We start from the raw sequence: 19326 nt of genomic DNA, 5'->3' as shown, positions 1-19326 counted from the left end.
TTGGTGTAGGGGTGCACTACTACCCTGATAGTAAAAAACAATATATTTATATAAAAAATCCCATCAAATACTTCACTACATTTGTTAAAACGTTCAATAAACTGTATTTTATGGATACTTTGCTAATTATTTGATGTTAAAACTTTTCTCAACAGTTTTAAGTTCAATTTGAGTTGGTTCAATTAATACAGGCACCCCTATTTTTATATTGGTGTCATCCAGAGGAGGGAAGTTTGATATCGAATGCAGGGGGATTGTGTGTGGATCACCAGAGCAGTGTGTTGATTGTTGGGGGAGGGCCAGGAGGATCGAGTGATGAAGAAGAAAGAAGATGTCTTTTCAGTTCAACTTTGATGTCAGTGTTGATGAAGAACAACATTTAAGTGGGGAAGATAGTAAGGGTAATTCGGGTAAGTTCGTGATTGTTGCTGGCAAAATAAGTGAATGAAAGTTTTTTTGTTGTGTGTCATGGTTGGTGTTGTTTCATGGAATCATCTTCCTCCATGGTTGTTTTGTCCTCAACATTTTTTTATTTATTTTTTATATTGTCTGTATTTTCCCTTTTTTCACGTTTGTTGTCTTTTAAAGAGTTCTCTGGAGATTGTCAAATAAAAGAAACACACAAATAAGCAAAAAAGGTAACTAAAATTAATTTGTGGCCATGTTGATAACGTAACCCTCCTGCCGACGGCGGAGCCGGAGCCTCCGGCGGTCGGCAGGAGGGTTACGTTATCGCAACTACCATGGGTGTAGTTGCAATAACGTAACCCTCCTGCCGACAGCGGAGCCGGAGCTGGCGGCCCGCCGTCGGCAGGAGGGTTACATTATCGCAACTACCATGGGTGGGTCAACCGGGAGGGGAAAAGAGAGGAGGCAAGTGATATTTGTGTCGGTTAGCCCCGTAAAATTAATCCAATCCAATCCACTCCATCGTAAGGATATAGAGTGGATTGGATAAATTTATGTGGCTAGGGGCAGACCTACTCCTAGAACTATTTCGGTTTCGTCCGGCTATCGTTTATAGCCGGACGAAACCGAAATAGTTCTAGGAGTAGGGGCAGACCCAGCCTAGTAACTAGGGCACTGCACTCCTTTTTTCTAAATTTTGTACTATCGGTCAAACCACTGGGGCGCTGTACTCCTTTTTTCGAAATTTTCACGACTGATAATGACAAAATTTCAAAAAAGGGAGTAGGCCTTCTACAGCACCCCAGTTACTGGGTCTAATTTATACCCATGGGCATGCTGGGTTGTTTTGTATAAATACTAATTATATATTAATTATATATTAATTAATATTATTATTTTGTATTTAATACTTATTACAGAGAATGCCAGTCTGCCGACAGATTCCACAAATAACAGCACAGAGGCATTAAGAGAAGCCAAAGAGTTGTTCACTCCAACCGATTTGACAGCTTATGAGGTAAAGTGTTTTACACCACTCTCATTTTTTCAACCACTTCAGGGGTGGATTTCACAAAGAGTTAAGACTAGTCTTACCTCAAGTTAGGATTGAGTTACTTGTCCAAACTTAGGACAAGCCTTTCGTTTGTAATATCTCCTAGGACGCGTCCTAAGTTACGACTAGTCCAAACTCTTTTTGAAATCGACCCCAGGTCAGTATTTAAAAGAATTTCTTTGACTTTGTACTGCCAGCAATTAGAGTCCTACGACCTCTGGCTGGCTCTAGGATGCTGTAAACCCAGTCTGGCTCTTGCACAGTGCACAGCAACCTTTTCTTGTCTTTCTTTTGTTTCTCTTCGCAACTTGCACTGTCGACCAATGACATCGCCAACGCACCATCCTCGTTTAGCTTCCTACAAGAGCTGCATGGGGATTACTCAACTCAAGACTCAAGGAACTGTTTGGAGCTGCTGGAGTAATCATTTTCCATAATGAAAAACAAATGTTAGATAAATGGCTAAATTTAGATATTTCAAAATCAACCATTCAGTCAAAATACATTTTGCTTAGTTTCAGTACCTGTACGGTCGATGTTGTCAAAGATGGCAATTTAGAACTCTGCTTCCTACCAGAATCAAACATTTTGTCCAATTAAATTTTTTCCTTTCAGTCCTGTGCTGTAGATGTCGTCAAAGTTGGCGATCTAGAACTATGCTTCCTAAACCCAGACGATGTTGAGAGTGAGCTGATAATCAGCTCATTCAGTCAGGACTTGAAGAGTGAGGAAGATGAAAGCGATGTATCTAAGGCTGTAGATGGTCATTCGGATCTCATACCAAAGGTGTATGAAGGTAAGCCACGCCTGGAATTTCATCTTTAAAATGTCAAGGTCATTTTCATTTTGAAAAGGACACTTCCAATGGAAAGTCGTAAAGTCAATGGGAAACTTCAAGGGCACCAAGGCTAAGACAAGGGGCAATTCCAGACCTGGTAAGGTAACACAGTGGCTTTCTTTTTTTTTCGCAAGTAATCCCAGTTTTGAGTTAAAGTAAAAACAACCTTGTTTTGGCATGGACCGTCTCATATCCCTTTCACTATTAAAATTCCTGTCACTTCTTTCCCATTTTTTAAAACTCATTCACAGGTGGTTTGAAAGTTTGGGAATGTTCCCTAGACCTTGTCCACTTCCTCCACGATGCAGAAATACCTGTTAAGAATAAGAGAGTGTTGGAGCTCGGCTGTGGTATTGGACTACCAGGCATTTATGCAGTCAAGAAGGAAGCTGCTGCAGTACACTTCCAAGATTATGTAAGTGACAATGAAATCATCGAGACTTTACAAATTCTTCTACCTTAGTCTGATTGAATTCAAGTATAAGGTTGTCCAAACTCTGGTTTGATCATTTTAGTTGGGAGGATGTTTAACCAAAGTTGGTGCACACAAAAGTTTTAAAAAGTTTCAGGCTCTATCCTCTTGTCTGACGTCCTAAGCGCGTACGCAAAGCACGCCCAATAGACTGATCCATTAGGCGCCGACCACAGCCCACGTGTGAGCAAGAATATGTGAGCCTTTCCAATGCCATTCTGCACAACTCTGCTGCGCGCGCCAAGCATACGCGCACGCATGTCAGACTTTATTTTATCGGCATTTCGGTGGGGCAATTGGTTGTGATTGGTCAATACACAATGGGGCGGAGCTTAGTGGACTGGTCTATTGTCAAAACGACCACGGGGCCAAGCTAGGCTGAGCTGACTCCAAAGCTGAAGCCGTGGTTTCGAAAAGGGCCCTAGTATGAAAATCGTCTCAGTGTGGATGCTTCCCCCTTCAATAAAAAGTTGTGGTTTCCAGAGGAAATATTTGCCAGAAAGGGTTTAAATTCTCAGGAAAAAATCATTTGCCGCTGAATCTCAGTCTATTTTAAGAAATCTTGTTGTTTTCTTCAACTTTAGAATGAGGAGGTGATTGAACACATGACCATCCCTAGTGTCATTCTGAACAAGCCTGAGGAGGATTCAACCAATCAGGACCTCCGCTACTTGTCAGGTGACTGGAGTCTAGTGCAGAAGCTACTATCTTCCGAAGATCAAAGTACAAAGTATGCATTAATAACAAATGCTGATTAGCAGACGTGGCCGTATCCGAATAAGCCATTTGTGTGGTGGATTTGAATTGTCTTGTACAATGATGTGCTTGATCACAAGTTACCACTTAAACTTGAATTCCTCACACTATCGTGACAGTTGCTATGTCACATGATTCAGGGCAAGCTTTTGCGTAGTTATGTAAGAGACAGTGAACACAATTACGATATTAGTGCCAGGGTCTGCTCATCTGGAGGTTGCTAAACAAAAACATGCCCCGAACCATTTGACATAGCAAATGTCTCTATAGTCTGAGGAATTCAAATGTAAGCGGTACATTGTGACTAGGCAAGTCATTGTACCAGACTTATTCAAATCTTACTCCCAAAAGGCTTATTGAAGATGAACACGATGGCTGCTCTGTAGTAGACCTAAGCAAAGGGGAACAGTATTTCAATGCAAGGAGCACTTTGAATCTTTCATTCATTGACTTAATTATGGGTGCGTTCGATTAGCTTCCTCGGGTCGATTCCAGGACGAACGTGTGGAGATAATTAGACTGCCACACACCAGGGTCGACCCAGGGAAGCTAAACGAACGCACCCATTCTTAATTTATACTTTTCTGTGAATGAAACCAAGTCATTGTCTCCGATGCCTCTTTGTTCCGAACCCCTCTGTTCGACACCCCGAATGTGTTTTCTTAATCCTACTCCTAATACTATTGTAGCATGCCCTCTCTGGCAGGTGGATTTCCCGATTGGCCTGCTGGAACCACCTACTGGTCGATCGACACTGCCGCTACACTATCCCTAACCTTAACCCTGTGAAAGGCAGAAACTACAAAGCAACTTGAACGACCTGAACTGACTAACTTGTTTCATGTTTTGGGGTTTTTCTTGATAGGTATGACGTCATCTTGACATCAGAAACAATCTACAGTTTAGAGTCTTATGACAAGCTTTACCATATACTCAGGGCAGTATTGCGTCCAACCGGAGTAATGTATCCTTTTCATTTCATAACGAATGAATAAGTGGTGGCAGGATATGAAAACTTTTCCCATTATCCCCCAAACAGAAATTCTATTAGCATATTGCTGTTTTGTTAGGCAAGTACAAAAATATTAATTTTTGTTTTACCCTTAAACACTGACGCAAAGTTTTCATCTGGGACAACAAATTATAATTTCCAATTATTGTGTAATGGTTGCTTGTGCATTTGGTAAGAAAAAAATGTATGCTTATTATGCTTGAACCACCTTGTTGTGCCTTAATGACAACTGCGATCCCAGATACCTAGCGGCGAAGACACACTACTTTGGTGTGGGCGGAGGGACACGATCGTTTGAAGACATGGTGAAGCAGCGTGGGGAATTTAGCATTGAAGTATGCAAGACCTATACTCAAGGTACATTTCTACTGTCAATAGTTTAAGATGAAAGAAATAATTTTTGTTTGCACGACACAGCACTGTGTTTGGAGCAACCTGTGTGCATTTATCAAATTCACTTCATGGTGAACAGGGTCCCAAAATACCGCATCTTGTGTCCTGCATTTTTCTGCAAACATTCAAATTAATACTCCATTTTAATGTTCTGTGTTCATTTCAATCTGTTTAGGTGTGAAGAGAGAGATTTTGAAGATGTCATTCTTGGAAGCACCAAAAGATTGATCAAATTGAGAGTGACCCTTAACCCTTCACCTAGGAGAGCTGCTCCAAAACCAACCTCTTTCCCAGTGGTGTACCATCTCACCGCGCCATTTTCCTTTCATTTCCTGGAAGATTGCCTTGAAACCCGATGTTGATCCATTCTGAGACTATGCAAAACGCGCTGTCAAAAGATGCATCAAGTCATAGGACAACTGGCACCTCTTGTTCTTTTTTAATCTTGTGATATGTCTCACTGTATGCAGTTTAACTTTCAAAATGGCAAGCATGTCAGACAGTACTCGGTGGCCACGTCCCAGTTTTGAAAGGGGTCAACCGGTAAATGGCTCAAACACCATTGGGTTAACATGTAGTACAAAAGGACAAGAATTAAAGGACAAAAACAAATATAATTTGATTGCATACATAATAAACTGCATTTATTGTTTGTACTATATAACATTGGGTGCGTTCGTTTAGCTTCCCAGAGTCGACCCCAGTCTGCCCGGTACATTTGAATAGCTTTGACGGGGCTCACCAGGTCAGCCCCCAGTGCCCCGTTTGTGGAGGGGTTACTTTGGGATGACCTGAGGTGCATGCCGTCACCACCAGAGGGCGAGTGTAATCGTTCGTTTAGCTCTCGTCAGGGGCTCACCGGAGTGAGCACCGCGGGGTACACCCAGGGAAGCTAAACGAACGCACCCATTATTAGTAACCTCATTCAGCCATAGAATACTTATTCGTAATTTTTTACTTTTAAAGAACCAATCTTTGAAAGTAAACACATAAAAGCAAAACAAAATAGACTTGGCTATGATACAATTACACAACTGTTATTGCAATTTACGAATTTAATGAACAAGTGCTGAAAATCTTCTTGAACTCATGGAAAATATTTATGTTATGAATAGACTTTTAAGTTGGTCTGATAATTTTAAGAGTCCTTTAAATGCTGAAAAGTATACTATGGTATAAACAGACCAGTAAATGTACATCTCAAAACGGCCCTTTTATATGTATTATTAACCAAGTTGTCAATTTATTTTTAATAAAAAAAAATTATGGCCTTTTTAAATTTCGTTCTTCTGAAGGAAGACCGCCTTGATCATTTACAATGTAAGTTTATAATTAATAAATAATCATCTAAAAATAACACGTTTTATGATCTCCTCTTCATGTTTTTGTGGAAGGCCCTATCCTAATGAGTGATGTTGAAGCTTTGCATGGTGTGGAAACTAACAAGTAACTATTACTAGTTACCAAGTGGATCCAACCAGGGCTCAATTTCATAGAGCTGCTTAAGCAGAGAATTGTGCTCGACATGTTTCTGCTAAGCAAAAATAAGCAGGATACCAGTCACAAATTGAACTTGTGACATGGTGGTTTGGCTGGCAACATCATTCTGGTAAGCACACTTTTTTCGTGCTTGGCTACTTTTTGTGCTTAAGCAGCTCTATGAAATTGGGCTCATATGTAAATTTCTCTTGGAAGGAGTGGTTGCTGTGAAAAGGCTGGTGTAGTCTTAGCCTTGCTCAAGGCAGTCGCATTATTCGCTCCGAAAAGACGCCGCTGTAAACCCACCCATATACCCTGTGCGTGGTGCGTGCAATCACACCGCATGACCAACCCGTATACACACTGTCACATCGTACGACTACTGTGCACACAAGTCATCCGCACTCGTACCACTAACCGCATGCTGAGGCCTTGTCGGGTCTGTAACTTCCGTGTTTAATGTGTTGTATTGAAAAATTTCCACAAATTGGGGGGGGGGCTCTCGGATATGCTAGAATATGTATATCTTTCGTCAGACCTATCAGACAACACAGGATGTGAGGCAAATGAATTATTCATTTTGACGTCCAATCTCGCATGCCTATCATGCTCGCTGAGCGTCCGTGGTGGTGGTGTGTGATGTAGACATGTCTCGTCTTTCGCGGGCATTATGGTAATGAGCTGACCGTGGGAACTCTTCGCTTATTATAGTAACGAGGTCAGTGGCTTCAACACAGACCCTACAAGGCTGTCGACCTGACGGCTTCCGCATGCGGATAGTGTACGGGGTATCGTGTTGTGCGATGTTACGCACAGGTGGGTTTTTATACAGCGGCGGTCTTTTTTCGGAGTGAATAATTCGACTGCCTTGAGCAAGGCTAGTGTAGTCTCGACATTTTAATCAGTATAATCTGTGCTCGTCTACAGGGAAATGCTGGAGTGCTGGCGGATCACAAGGCTAAAGTAGGGTTGGAACATTCCCGCCGAATGTACAATCAGGAGCGAATATGTCCACAAAGGAAGAATAATCCCAAATAGGAATCAATATCTTTTTACATAACCACACTTCATTAAAGTGAAAAGTTTCAAAACAATTTGTATTGCCATTAATTTTAAGAGCGATTGCCAAATGTAAACATTCCTTTTAAACCTCATAATCATAAAGCAGTTAAGCTCCTCTGTCAAAATAAATAACAATTTGTCTTTTAGGTAACACTTCACACACATTTCATCTGACACACATTTGAATATCAAACAGTGTAACATGCAAACCAAAACAATGACAACTTCAAATCTTACACTCACTAAATTGTAACATTTTTAACCAAATGAGAGTGCTTTCGGGAAGCATCTCATAAGTCGGAATGATAATTGGATTGGGTAAGTATTCAAGAATGTGCTCATTGACTGTTCCCTTGGACCACCGGAACATCATATTGGAAGCTCAAAATACTTTTGATTCATTCATGTTGGATTGTTGGCCAACAGGAACGTTTTTTTGGTACCCTACTTCTGAAGCACCCCCTTAGTTTACTGTTTCGGACATGTGCGCCAGGGTAGCGCCCACTCAAATAGATTTGGAACGACTCTAGGTTGACCCCAATAAATTTTGGACAGGCAAACTTAATATAACATTTACATTGGCTCAGCTCATGACAAGATCGAAATCATGAAACCAGGGTGCTCGAGAGTCGTTCTGAACCACTGCAAGAGTCGATACAATAGCTCCTAACTGTTTCAGACGCCGAACTGTTCCAAGAATTTGGTTCGGTGCGACTCTAGAGTGCCTGTCTGAAACGGCGTGTTAGTTCCCTGTATTGCCTAAGCAGGTTTTTATTTCAATTAATTTATCTAATAAGTCTTCATGGGGAAAGTCTTTCATAGACCCATCCGTCCTCTCCTTCTTTGACAAACTTCCCGTCAAGGTTTTCGTCCAGTTGGGGTCGTCGGAAGACGATTCTGTCATGTAGTCTGTTACTCTGGCCCTGCCAGAACTCCACCACGTCCGGGACCACTCGGAATCCACCCCTAATTGGAACAAAATCAAAAAAACTTTACATAAGATTTGTCCATCCCATTTTTTTGTTCTTCAAAAAGAAAATGTCTAACTGAGATCACATTCATAAGAAAAGGAAGATGAAAACTAATGGAACACCCCAGATTGTAGAGAGTAGTGCTTTCAAAACCAAAGATAAATGAATGTAAGCAGGCTTCGCACTCGCAAGCTTTCATGCTTTGTGCTCTCTCTTACTTCTTAGGTTCTTCTCTCTCTTAGGTTTTTTTTTTTAAACAGCCTTTCACATCCCTGGTGGTGAAACAATTAGCCCTTCCTTTCCAATGAAAATGTTTATTACATTCATGCAAGTATACAGAAACTATTGACCCTCTTGCAGACGCGGGCTGCACCTCCGCTAAATGCACGTCTATCATTTCCACCATTGTCGGTGTCATTTCATGAGCAATTCACATAATGTGAATGGTTATCTTGTAATGCCTTTCTTTTCAATAATTCCTGGTTTGGAAACCCCAATTGTGGCTCATAATGTTTGACTTGTGTCCTGGACTCAACTCAGTGACTAAGAATTCTGTTTCAATAAAGTGTTTTTTTAAGAATACATCTTTCATGTTCAATAATCTACGGGATCAGGCCGATAAGAAAGGCATTTCACACGGTGAGCCGGAAAGCCCTCAAACACAAAATCTTTGGACTTCCAGACAACTAGAACAATACAATCATTTCACCTACTGGTGGGTAGATACAATCCTGTTTTCTTACCAATAATCTGGCCTTGGTATTGTGACTCCAGAGTCCAGGTATTTGTCTTTGAGTTCCTGGTCTTTCCTGGTCAGCACCTGTTTCAAACGAGAACAAAGGACTTTTACACTTAGTGCCTGCAGTAAGTCCCAGCTCAGTTACTCTTTTGTGAGCATTTTATATCATGAATAGCCTGGCCTGTTGTGGCTGAGCAAATAAGAGCACTTGACTCAAGCTTTGGTGTTTCAGTTCAGCAGAGTGTGGGTTCGAGATCCGGTTGAGACATTTGCGCCATCAAGCAAGACACTCAATTATTATTGCTGCGTCCTTCGTAGGAACATGAAGCCAAGTGTTGTGTCTCAAGTGTTGTGTAACACACATAGAAAAGCCCAGTGCACTTACCGAAAAGAGAAGGGGTTCGCCATGCAGTTCCTGGTTTGAACTGCAGCAAACTGCGCGACACCAGCTTGTAAACCATTACATGGTGATATGTAAATGAATAGGTCTCATACTTCAAAAAACAATGCTCCACAACTTGCATGAAAACACAAAGTGTTGAAGCGCCTTCAGCATTGCTGAGTGACAGAACTGAGCTATATACAAAGCCATAACTAATTATGGTGTTAAATTAACAACTATTGCAACTTACATTTCTGTCTTCTATAACTGAACTTTGATTGCTAACAATGGCTCCAATTTGGCTTGTTGGAGGTCTGGAGTTGAAATATTCTGTTGACTCTTCGTTGGTAAGCTTCTCCACACGCCCCTCGATGCGGACCTTTTTCAGTTGAGGAAATGCAACAAAAACAACATCTATTAAAGTAGACTATGTAGGACTTGAACCTGGAACCTCCAGATTAATGTGCCTGTGCTCTACCAACTGAGCTACCTAGCCTTAAAGACCCTGGACACTATTGGTAATTGTCAAAGATCAGTCTTCTCACTTGGTGTACTCAACATATGCATAAAATAACAAACCTGTGAAAGTCTTAGCTCAATTGGTCGTCGAAGTTGCAAGATAATAGTGAAAGAAAAAACACACTTGCCACACAAAGTTGTGTGCTTTCAGATGTTTGATTACAGGACCTTAAAATCTAATTCTGAGGTCTCAAAATCAAATAGGTGGAAAACCTACTTCTTTCTCAAAACCTATATTACTTCAGAGGGAGCGCCTTCTAACAATGTTTTATACTATCAACCTCTCCCCATTACTCGTAACCAAGTAAGGTTTTATGCTAATAATAACTTATTAAGTAATTACCAATAGTGTCCACTGCCTTTAATGTTGGCAGCTTTTCTATTTTGTCAATATCTTTGTTCAGGTTAAGAGGAACTTATGAGGTTACTTACCGAACGACTTAGTGCCTCCCAGTAGAAAACCAGTGACGCAAATGGATTCTCTGCCTGTGAACAAAACATTTGAGTTTCTACAGTTAATTCAGAGGGAGGACCTTATCTGAAACTTAAAGTTTTTCCTATGTTATGTTTTTCCTGCGAACAATGATTACAACTAAGTTACTGTGGTCAAGTGGTTAGACTGCAGGACTTGCAATCACAAGGTTGTGGGTTCGAATCCCCCCGTTATCCGCTGATTTCACAATGACTAGAACAAATATTGTCGTCTAGTTAATGAATCAGTTTCTTGATTTGTGTAATTCATAATTATAGTTTGTGAGAGAGATTGGCAGTTGCCATGGTGTTCATTTCCCTTGTGGGAGTTTGCCGAGTTCCCTTGATGGGAGGATCATTCAAACAAACAAACAAACAAACAAACAAACTACTGACAAGGGAAAATTTGTGTTATTGCGTACCAGTTCTTTTCCTTTTCGGCTGTCATAATTTGTGAAGAATCTAAAACCTCTCTTATCGTATCCCTTCAGTAGAACCATCCGAGCAGAAGGTTTTCCTTCCCTGTTTGACAAACAAAAGAAAAAGAAAATCAATCAAATATCTCAACTTCATAAAAACAGTATGTGTACATGTACAGTCAAGCAGCATTATTTAGCAAAAAATGCTGACACATTTAGCAGTACTGGTCCCTATTTCAGGGCGGTTGAGAAAATTCCATGCTATTAAGTAACAATATTTCACTGGCTTTGGCTTTCTAAGCACCTTAGGGTGTTGTGGCCGAGGTATAAGAGCACCGAACTCAAGCTCTGATGCTTCTGTTCAGCAGAGTGTGGGTTCAAATCCCGGTCGTGGCACTTGTGTCCCTAAGCAATACACTTAACTATAATTGCTTCTCTCCACCCAAGGGTAAATGGGAACCTGTGAGGGCAGGAATGGTTCTTGTGATTGGTTTAGCCGAGAAGCGCATTATTGCGCACAGCCTGTATACTCCCCAGGGAGCTGAAATGGTTTATTTATTATTTTTATTTTTTATTTTTTATTTTAAAATGGCCGCCATTCTTTTTTAAAATGTCAAATATCCATTGTTTTTTCTACTGCTGAAATACACAAAACATAAATGAAACAATTTAGTCGAGGCATTCAGACAAGACAATCAGATTGTTTTTGCTGAGATCATTTAAAATAACCCTATTTAAAAAATAAAATTAAAAAAAATCTGCATAAAAAAATAAAATAAAAAATAAGATAAAAAAGGAGGTGGCCTGTAAAAAGGAAGCGGGCGGGGACGCTCAACATGTTTCTTTTTTTACTTGGCCTTACTTGGTTGCTGTTGCAAGAGTCATGGCATTTGCTTCCCCTATACTGTCCACTTTTGACGCTTCTTTAAACCACTCCGCAAACTGGGCAATCGGTTCTCTCGCAACTAAGTTGTTTTCTTGAAATGACTCATGCGAGGCTTTGTACGCCTTGCGCATCCCTGCCACGTCGATTCCATTGGTGCTGCTAACAATTCCAGACATCTCGTTGTTATGTGTGGGGATGTTTCTGGCAGTATGAAATTGTTGACGACTCCACCGCGAACAGAGACGACTGTGATTATGTGCGACAGACTGCCGATGAATTGATAGGCACCCAATCAGTCCTTTATTGATCGAACGGTACACAAAAGTTGTCATCAGCAACCTGAAAGAAAAAAATATAGCTCAGCTTCAAATATGTAACTGTAGGATTCAAAATTATTCCAGAAAAAGGACAATATGGCGTTTGCATTACTTTATTAATATGGAGAAACTGTCAGTGGATTGGGGCAGTCCTGAGACCTTATTGTGATTACCGCCTGGTTTGTAAATTTTGCTGAATGGCCAACAAGGCACCGTGGAACAAACCAGGCAGGAGTACATCGTCATCATGTACTACATGGGAGTCTGGATCTGGTTCAATACCGCAATCAATCTCCCAATGTTGGGATGTATAGGTTGCAGGTGTGTGGTGCTGGGGACTCTAATTATTATAATGCACTCTACTTTTGATATTTAACAGGTTTGAGTTGTATACTACACAGTGCAGACTTTTTTTTAATGTATCGCTCAGGTGATCCGAGAGAGCTTCTCTCAGTCTCAGTCTCACACACAGCACAGCAGATGGGAAGAGGTTCCGTTCTGCTGTACGGACCCATCATATTCATTGCGAATAAATAGAACAATCGTTACCCAGAAGAAGGATCCAGCAGGGTAAAAAAACCATTATGTACTCACAGAGTTTAGCTTCTGTTGGAAAAAAATTGTTGATATTTTCTCTGCAACAAACACACACAAATACTGCTGTGTTGACTGACCGACTAATCGTCCAAAATATTGTGCACATAACACGTACACACACACAACCGGCCGGCCCGGGATGTACACAAAGGTCCCTGGAATAGTTCATTTTAAAAGAGGGGTTTCTAATCTCACCAAAAAATACATTTTTAAAGAACTTCTCTGCTTTTATCCAGTTGATTTACCAAATACTTTTTGTAACGTAAAACAGAATCTTTGAGTTAATATTTGTTCAGCTTTTTGTAGAAAAAAAGGTTGAATAATACGCGGGTGACTCACACTTGTGTTTAGCATTCTCCCCCAATTTTTTTTTAAATGAATTATTCCTTACACAACACTTTAAAAGCACGTTTTGTGACGCATGTGCGCGACTGTGATTATGCAAGGAATGATAATTTATTATTGTAAAAAAATTCGTGGAGGGGACCGGGAAAGTGAGACCGGGGTTGTGCGTGCGTGGTTCTGTTGAATTTTAGAATTTGTGCCATTATTTCTGTTAAAATTTACAACAAATGTTACCAATCATAATTTCTTGGCCACTGGTTGACGATAGGTCCACATGCTTATTTGTTTCCTAACCATTATCTGTTGATAATTGATGATTCTGTTTCCTTTTTTATGAGCGTGGCGATGGGGTGGGGGGGGGGGGGGCTAATAGGGGAATGTTATACGCGAGGTTGTTGCAGATTTTCAGGCAAGCACTGTCAGGGCCTGGGTTACAGCCCATCATAAGCTATTTTTATGGGATAACTGACAACTAAGGAAGCTTATTTATTTCTGTCGGAGGCAGGTCGGTGATTCGGAGAGAAATTTTCAATTATTTTTATTTAGGAAAAGCTGCTAATATGTTTTTAGATTTGGGGGCAGATGTTTAGACAAAGCTAATTGAATAGGTGACACTTCATAATAATATTGATCACTTTACCAGGAAAATCTTTCTTGATCCATTTAACCAACCAAAGATCTAAGCATCTGACCTCACAGCATTGCCGGAAACTAAATCCCATGAACACTGGCAATGACAAAATTTACTTTTAACTTCCAAGTTCATCTTGTTCCCCATGTGCTACATCAAAGACATTTACTTGTTTTCACAGCACAAATAAAGGCCAGACTAACCAGCCCCCCCCCCCCACCCAATCCTTTAATAGTCTCATCAGCTTGGGGGAAAATAAACACAATCAAAATCTAAACAAAAGAAAAGGTTGATTCCCAATTGTTTATTTATTTTGTCGAATCATCAACAAATATTCTTTCTCTTCAAAGTTAAGCATCTTACTATTGTTACAAAATTTAAAAGTTCAAAACAACATAAATGCAATATTAAGTTAAACACAAATGGAATAAGTTTAGCTTTAAACTAATTCTATTGTAATGTGGACACTATTGGTAATTATTACTCAAAATAATCTTAAGCATAAACACTTCCTAGTATAAAACATGGTGAGAAATGACTCCCTCTGAAGTAACGTAGTTTTTTGAAAAAGAAACAATTTCTTACTAAAAATGATTGAATTGAATTTGAGACCTCTCCAGCTAAAAACATGTGTTACGTTGATGTTAAGGTTTTAATACAAATGTTTTTTTCAAATGGGGACGCAAAGACATCACATTAGATTTAAATGACAATTTGTGAATTAAGATTTTCCGCAAAAAAAAAACCTACAAAATTTCTCGCAAATGCTGATGAAAGGAGGTATTTTCATTTGAAAAGTCGTTTCCACAAAGTGTTTTATCCACATGATTTTTTTCTGAGAGTGAACTTGTTGATGGTGTTGGCGTGTTAAGTTACTTTTTGATGAAAAGGCTTCCTCAAAAGCCACACTCAAATTCTTTCTTTAAAGTGCTGACATGCTATGAAAGATCATGTGATTTCTAAATGAGAAGAATTCTCTTAAAACCTCACAATCAGATAGTTCACATTTTTGGATACGCTGATGGATTGTCAAATAACTTTTACATGTAAAGGCTTTTCCAACAACTGTCACAAACAATTGGCTTCTTTCAATGTGTGTGGACCAGCTGATGGCGTGGTAGGCTACGTTTATGTGAGAAGGATTTTCCACAAATATCGCAAATAAATGGCTTCTTGCCAGTGTGGACCAGCTTATGGCATGTCACGCTACTTTTTTGTGAAAAGAATTTTCCACAAATATCGCAATCAAATGGCTTCTCTCCAGTGTGGATACGCTGATGGCATGTCACGCTACTTTTTTGTGAAAAGAGTTTTCCACAAATGTCGCAAAAAAATAGCTTCTCCCCGGTGTGGATATGCTGATGTCGTGTCAGGTGACTTTTTCGTGAGAAGGATTTTCCACAAATGTCGCAAACATAACAATTCCCTCCAGTGTGGACCATCTTATGGCATGTCAGGAGACTTTTTCGTGAGAAGGATTTTCCACAAATGACGCAAACAAAAGGATTCTCTATAGTGTGAACCACCTTATTATGGCGTGTCAGGCGACTTTTAATTGAGAAGGATTTTCCACAAATGTCACAAACAAAAGGTTTCTCTCCACTGTGGATAAGCTGATGTTGTGTCAGGTTACTCTTGGACGAGAAGGATTTCCCACAAATATCACAAAAAAATAGTTTCTCTCCAGTGTGGATACGCTGATGGACTGTCCACTTAGCCTCAGATGGGAAAGCTTTTCCACAAAGATCACAAACAAATGGCTTCTCTCCAGTGTGGATTTGCTGATGGACTGTCCACTTAGCCTCAGATGGGAAAGCTTTTCCACAAAGATCACAAACAAATGGTTTCTCTCCGGTGTGGATTTGCTGATGGACTGTCCACTTAGCCTCAGATGGGAAAGCTTTTCCACAAAGATCACAAACAAATGGTTTCTCTCCGGTGTGGATTTGCTGGTGGACTGTCCACTTAGCCTCAGATGGGAAAGCTTTTTCACACAGATCACAAACAAATGGTTTCTCTCCAGTGTGGATACGCTGATGGACTGTCCACTTAGCCTCAGATGGGAAAGCTTTTTCACACAGATCACAAACAAATGGTTTCTCTCCAGTGTGGATACGCTGATGGACTATCCACTCAGCCTCAGATGGGAAAGCTTTTCCACAAAGATCACAAACAAATGGTTTCTCTCCAGTGTGAATTTGCTGGTGGACTATCCGCTTAGCCTCAGATGGGAAAGCTTTTTCACACAGATCACAAACAAATGGTTTCTCTCCAGTGTGGATACGCTGATGGACTGCCCACTCAGCCTCAGATGGGAAAGCTTTTCCACAAAGATCACAAACAAATGGTTTTTCTCCAGTGTGGATTTGCTGATGGACTGTCCGCTTAGCCTCAGATGGGAAAGCTTTTTCACAAATATCACCAACAAAGTGTCTGTTGTTATCATGCTGATGGTCTGTCTGATTGATTTTTCTGCACAGTTGAGACACGGTCAATTTTGTTCCTAAGCTCACGAATAGACGATGCTTTTGAATGCCCTCTAGCAAGATGTCACTTGCTAATTTCTCCATCACGATTGTCAATTTGCTCTACTGTTATTTCTTCTTTAGTGTGGCGGCCATTTTTAACTCATCAACAGAATTCGTCTAGTTGACACACGCCTAGTCCCCAGCAACCTGGACTATACCATTAATCTGCAGGGGGTAGACAAAAAGGTTTTAAAGTTCAAAAGCGCCCTCTTTATAGACAAACATTATGCTGTAAGTAGTTGCTATGTCCATTTTTAAATTAAAGTTTTTAAATTTGTGTTTGTATGTGACTGGAAATTGAAATGTTGTCGTAACAGAAATTTTTAATTTCTTTTCCGCAATTAAGAAACAGTTACAGAAGCTTTGGCGGTTTCTGAAACATCAAAGCTTATGAATGATGTAACGTTCCTAAAGTTTATTTTACACTAAAAAAACAAAACCAGTTCTACAGATAAATAAATAAAAATCTTATTTTTTCGCTAAGTAGCACGCTCATACTTTTGGAGAGACTCAAATAAAAGTGTGAGCGGAGTTAATAATAACAGTCTTGTTACTAACGAATATTCCTACTAACAGTGCACACTTTCAAAAACCTGGCATACGAGTTTAATTGAGTTTTGACATGTCTAGGCTACGCATTCACTCAACCTGAGGACTTCAACAAAAGCGATCTAGGAAAAACGTCACACCGAGAACACCTCGATTTGATTTAGTGTACAAAAAGCAATAGGGATGTCTGAAAATAACTTTGTCCAAGCAAGCATGTAAGTAGCAATGGGAGAACAAAGAGAAGTCCTCGGTTGACACCACAAACACAGCTGGGTGAGTGTTACTCCCTACCTTACCCCTCTATCTAGGCCTAGATTTGCAATGATTTGGTAAAAGAGCAGGATAACTTTCCATACATGTGTGTGCCACCACTTTTTCACTAATTTTTACAAAAAGGTAAATTAGAATTAGATATTAATTATCTATATTATTTCATATCAAATGAAAAAGTGGTGGCGCCATACGGAAACTTTTCTACAAAATCGCCACCGGGTCAATGAGGAAAAGTTTCCGTATGGCGCCACCACTTTTTCATTCGAAATAAAATAATATAGTATCTAATTTACCTGATTGACATATCCCTTTTTGTAAAAATGAGTGAAAAAGTGGTGGCACCATACGGAAAGTTATCCGTCAATGATACGGCGTGGATCTATTTTGACCGATTTGGCATGTTTAGGACTTTTAAATTAAGTCATGTTAGTGGCAAGGCTAGATTTAGGAATTACAATTTAAAGTGAACGTGGTCATGCCCATGGCCTCTGCTGTGGCCTATGCTAGCTAGGTAGTAACTAACACAAAATAAGGAGTGAAAAAATCCAACATTTACAATGCTACTTACATGACTAATGGAAACTGGAAAAGTATTAGGCACAATAATGTGGAGAAACTGAACCTACCTTTTTTGAAAGACATGAAATAAGAAACACCGCGAAGTGCCAAATCAAAAAAGAACGTCTGCCGTGTGACGTGTCTGCTGCTAAAATTTTGAGTCTTGTTTCTTGTGCAGCGCCCTCAAGCGTAAAGTTTGATCGATTATGGGGGGGGGGGGGTAGAGGGGGGAAGAGGGGGGGGGGTAACAGCCTACACAATAGAGCAAGGAAAACTCTTACTGGCTGCACTGATGGTTTCCGGTTTGTTGCCTAGCTACCAAAATAAAAAGAAATGAGAAAACAAAAACTGTGTATAGTTTACCCAAAAATACGCAGAAAGCTCAGAGCTTCCGTGGTCTTAGCTCCCTTGACCTCCACCTGAACCCCGTCGTCGATAGTACAGAAATATTTCCTGTACATTTAGAAGATTTATATAGATCTGAAATGCATTAAAACAAAGTGTGCCTATTTCCGACCCCTGCATAATAGCGCTAAAAAGCACAGAGCTCAGAGACTTCCTTTTGGCTGGACGCCCAAGTGTGTGGGGCCGCGCGGCGTACGGGCTCTCTCCCCAGCCCAGGACCCCCAGACGGGGTTGGCTTCGCACTGGATATAGATACTTATCATATAGACTTGATTTGTTCGTGGAGTTAGAAATATTTCTACCTCCATGATTTGTTCACCCTAATAATAAAAACGCCAAGACGGGCTGCCAGCAATTCCGGGATTCGCCTCCTGTGCACCGTACCTCGCCCCTATAAACACACCACCAGAAATGTTTCCAGATAAATAATATTGAGAAGATTGGATGGATTTCATTTGCTTCAAATGTGTGTCTATTTTCCCTGTTTTTTAGAACATGGAGGCTTGATTTTTCACCCCCTATAAAGGCCACTAAGGCAGAGCTTCTGCACTTAGCTTGGACCCCCTCCAGAGGCCGTAAATAAGTCCAATGTTTCAGGGAAATCGTTCAGCCGAAGATTATCTCTAACGAACTTGTACACGTTTGGTAATTACTCAAAACAAAAAAATATTAACTTAAAAACTGACTTGGTAACGACGAGCATTGGAGAGCTAGCTGTTGTAGTATGAAACGTTTTGAGAAACGGCTCCCTCTGAAGAAAGCATAGATTTTGAGAAAGAGGTAATTTCTCACTAAAAATAATAAAAGGCTTCTAGCCAGAAGTCTTTTATCTGATAAGCACACAAATTCGTCCGACAAGGGTGTAGTTCTCTCATCATTTTCTCGCAACTTGGACGACCGATTGGACGAGCTCAAATTTTCACAGGTTTGTTCTTTTATGCATGTTGTGCTTTTGACACCTCCAGGCGATCCCGAGGGCGCCCTCTACTGAAAGTACATAACCACGCGACCCCAGTCCCCTTTATTCCCCTAATCTTGAAACCCGCCCATACCTCAATCACTCGCTATGCTTTCCTTTAGGTTATCACTTTATTTGATGATAAAGTAGTAAATTTATTACAAATTGACCTCCCCCCCCCCTAACCCCACACATAACGTCTGTATCATGGAACGTAAACAAAACAACAGCTTCGGTTTTTATTAATATTTTTGTTTTAGGGGAAAGTCCCTTTGGTCATTTTTCCTGCGTGAAACTTGACCTT

General features: G+C 40.3%; 3 protein-coding genes across 5 annotated transcripts; 1 reads left to right on the top strand and 2 right to left on the bottom strand.

The window, feature by feature from the left end:
• Positions 1-238: 238 nt before the first annotated feature.
• LOC139948987 (histidine protein methyltransferase 1 homolog) lies at positions 239-7400 on the top strand. Its single transcript, XM_071947370.1, has 8 exons — positions 239-410; positions 1329-1426; positions 2078-2258; positions 2552-2715; positions 3357-3502; positions 4394-4492; positions 4782-4897; positions 5109-7400. Exons 1-8 carry the CDS (start codon positions 332-334, stop codon positions 5159-5161), a joined length of 936 nt encoding a protein of 311 aa, XP_071803471.1. The 5' UTR covers positions 239-331; the 3' UTR covers positions 5162-7400.
• LOC139948988 (pyridoxine-5'-phosphate oxidase-like) lies at positions 6222-12872 on the bottom strand. Of its 2 annotated transcripts, none has more exons than XM_071947371.1 (7): positions 12773-12872; positions 11838-12200; positions 10979-11078; positions 10518-10571; positions 9817-9945; positions 9189-9265; positions 6222-8440 (listed from the first exon to the last, which is right to left on the bottom strand). In XM_071947371.1, the coding sequence occupies exons 2-7, from the start codon at positions 12191-12193 to the stop codon at positions 8275-8277; spliced, it is 882 nt and encodes a 293-aa protein (XP_071803472.1). In that variant the 5' UTR covers positions 12194-12200; positions 12773-12872; the 3' UTR covers positions 6222-8274. The 2 variants fall into 2 exon arrangements, with proteins under 2 accessions (XP_071803472.1, XP_071803473.1); XM_071947372.1 differs by lacking the exon at positions 12773-12872 and adding an exon at positions 12404-12498.
• Positions 12873-14137: 1265 nt separating this feature from the next.
• On the bottom strand, positions 14138-17832 carry LOC139948892 (uncharacterized). 2 transcript variants are annotated; one of them, XM_071947250.1, is made up of 2 exons: positions 17728-17832; positions 14138-16444 (listed from the first exon to the last, which is right to left on the bottom strand). In XM_071947250.1, exon 2 carries the CDS (start codon positions 16319-16321, stop codon positions 14840-14842), a length of 1482 nt encoding a protein of 493 aa, XP_071803351.1. In that variant the 5' UTR covers positions 16322-16444; positions 17728-17832; the 3' UTR covers positions 14138-14839. The 2 variants fall into 2 exon arrangements, with proteins under 2 accessions (XP_071803351.1, XP_071803352.1); XM_071947251.1 differs by having other exon boundaries at positions 17670-17738.
• Positions 17833-19326: the final 1494 nt, after the last annotated feature.

This window comes from Asterias amurensis, chromosome 16, assembly GCF_032118995.1.
Source record: "Asterias amurensis chromosome 16, ASM3211899v1".
In the NCBI taxonomy this organism is placed as follows: Eukaryota; Metazoa; Echinodermata; class Asteroidea; order Forcipulatida; family Asteriidae; genus Asterias; species Asterias amurensis.
This window is presented reverse-complemented; position numbering and strand designations above follow the sequence as displayed.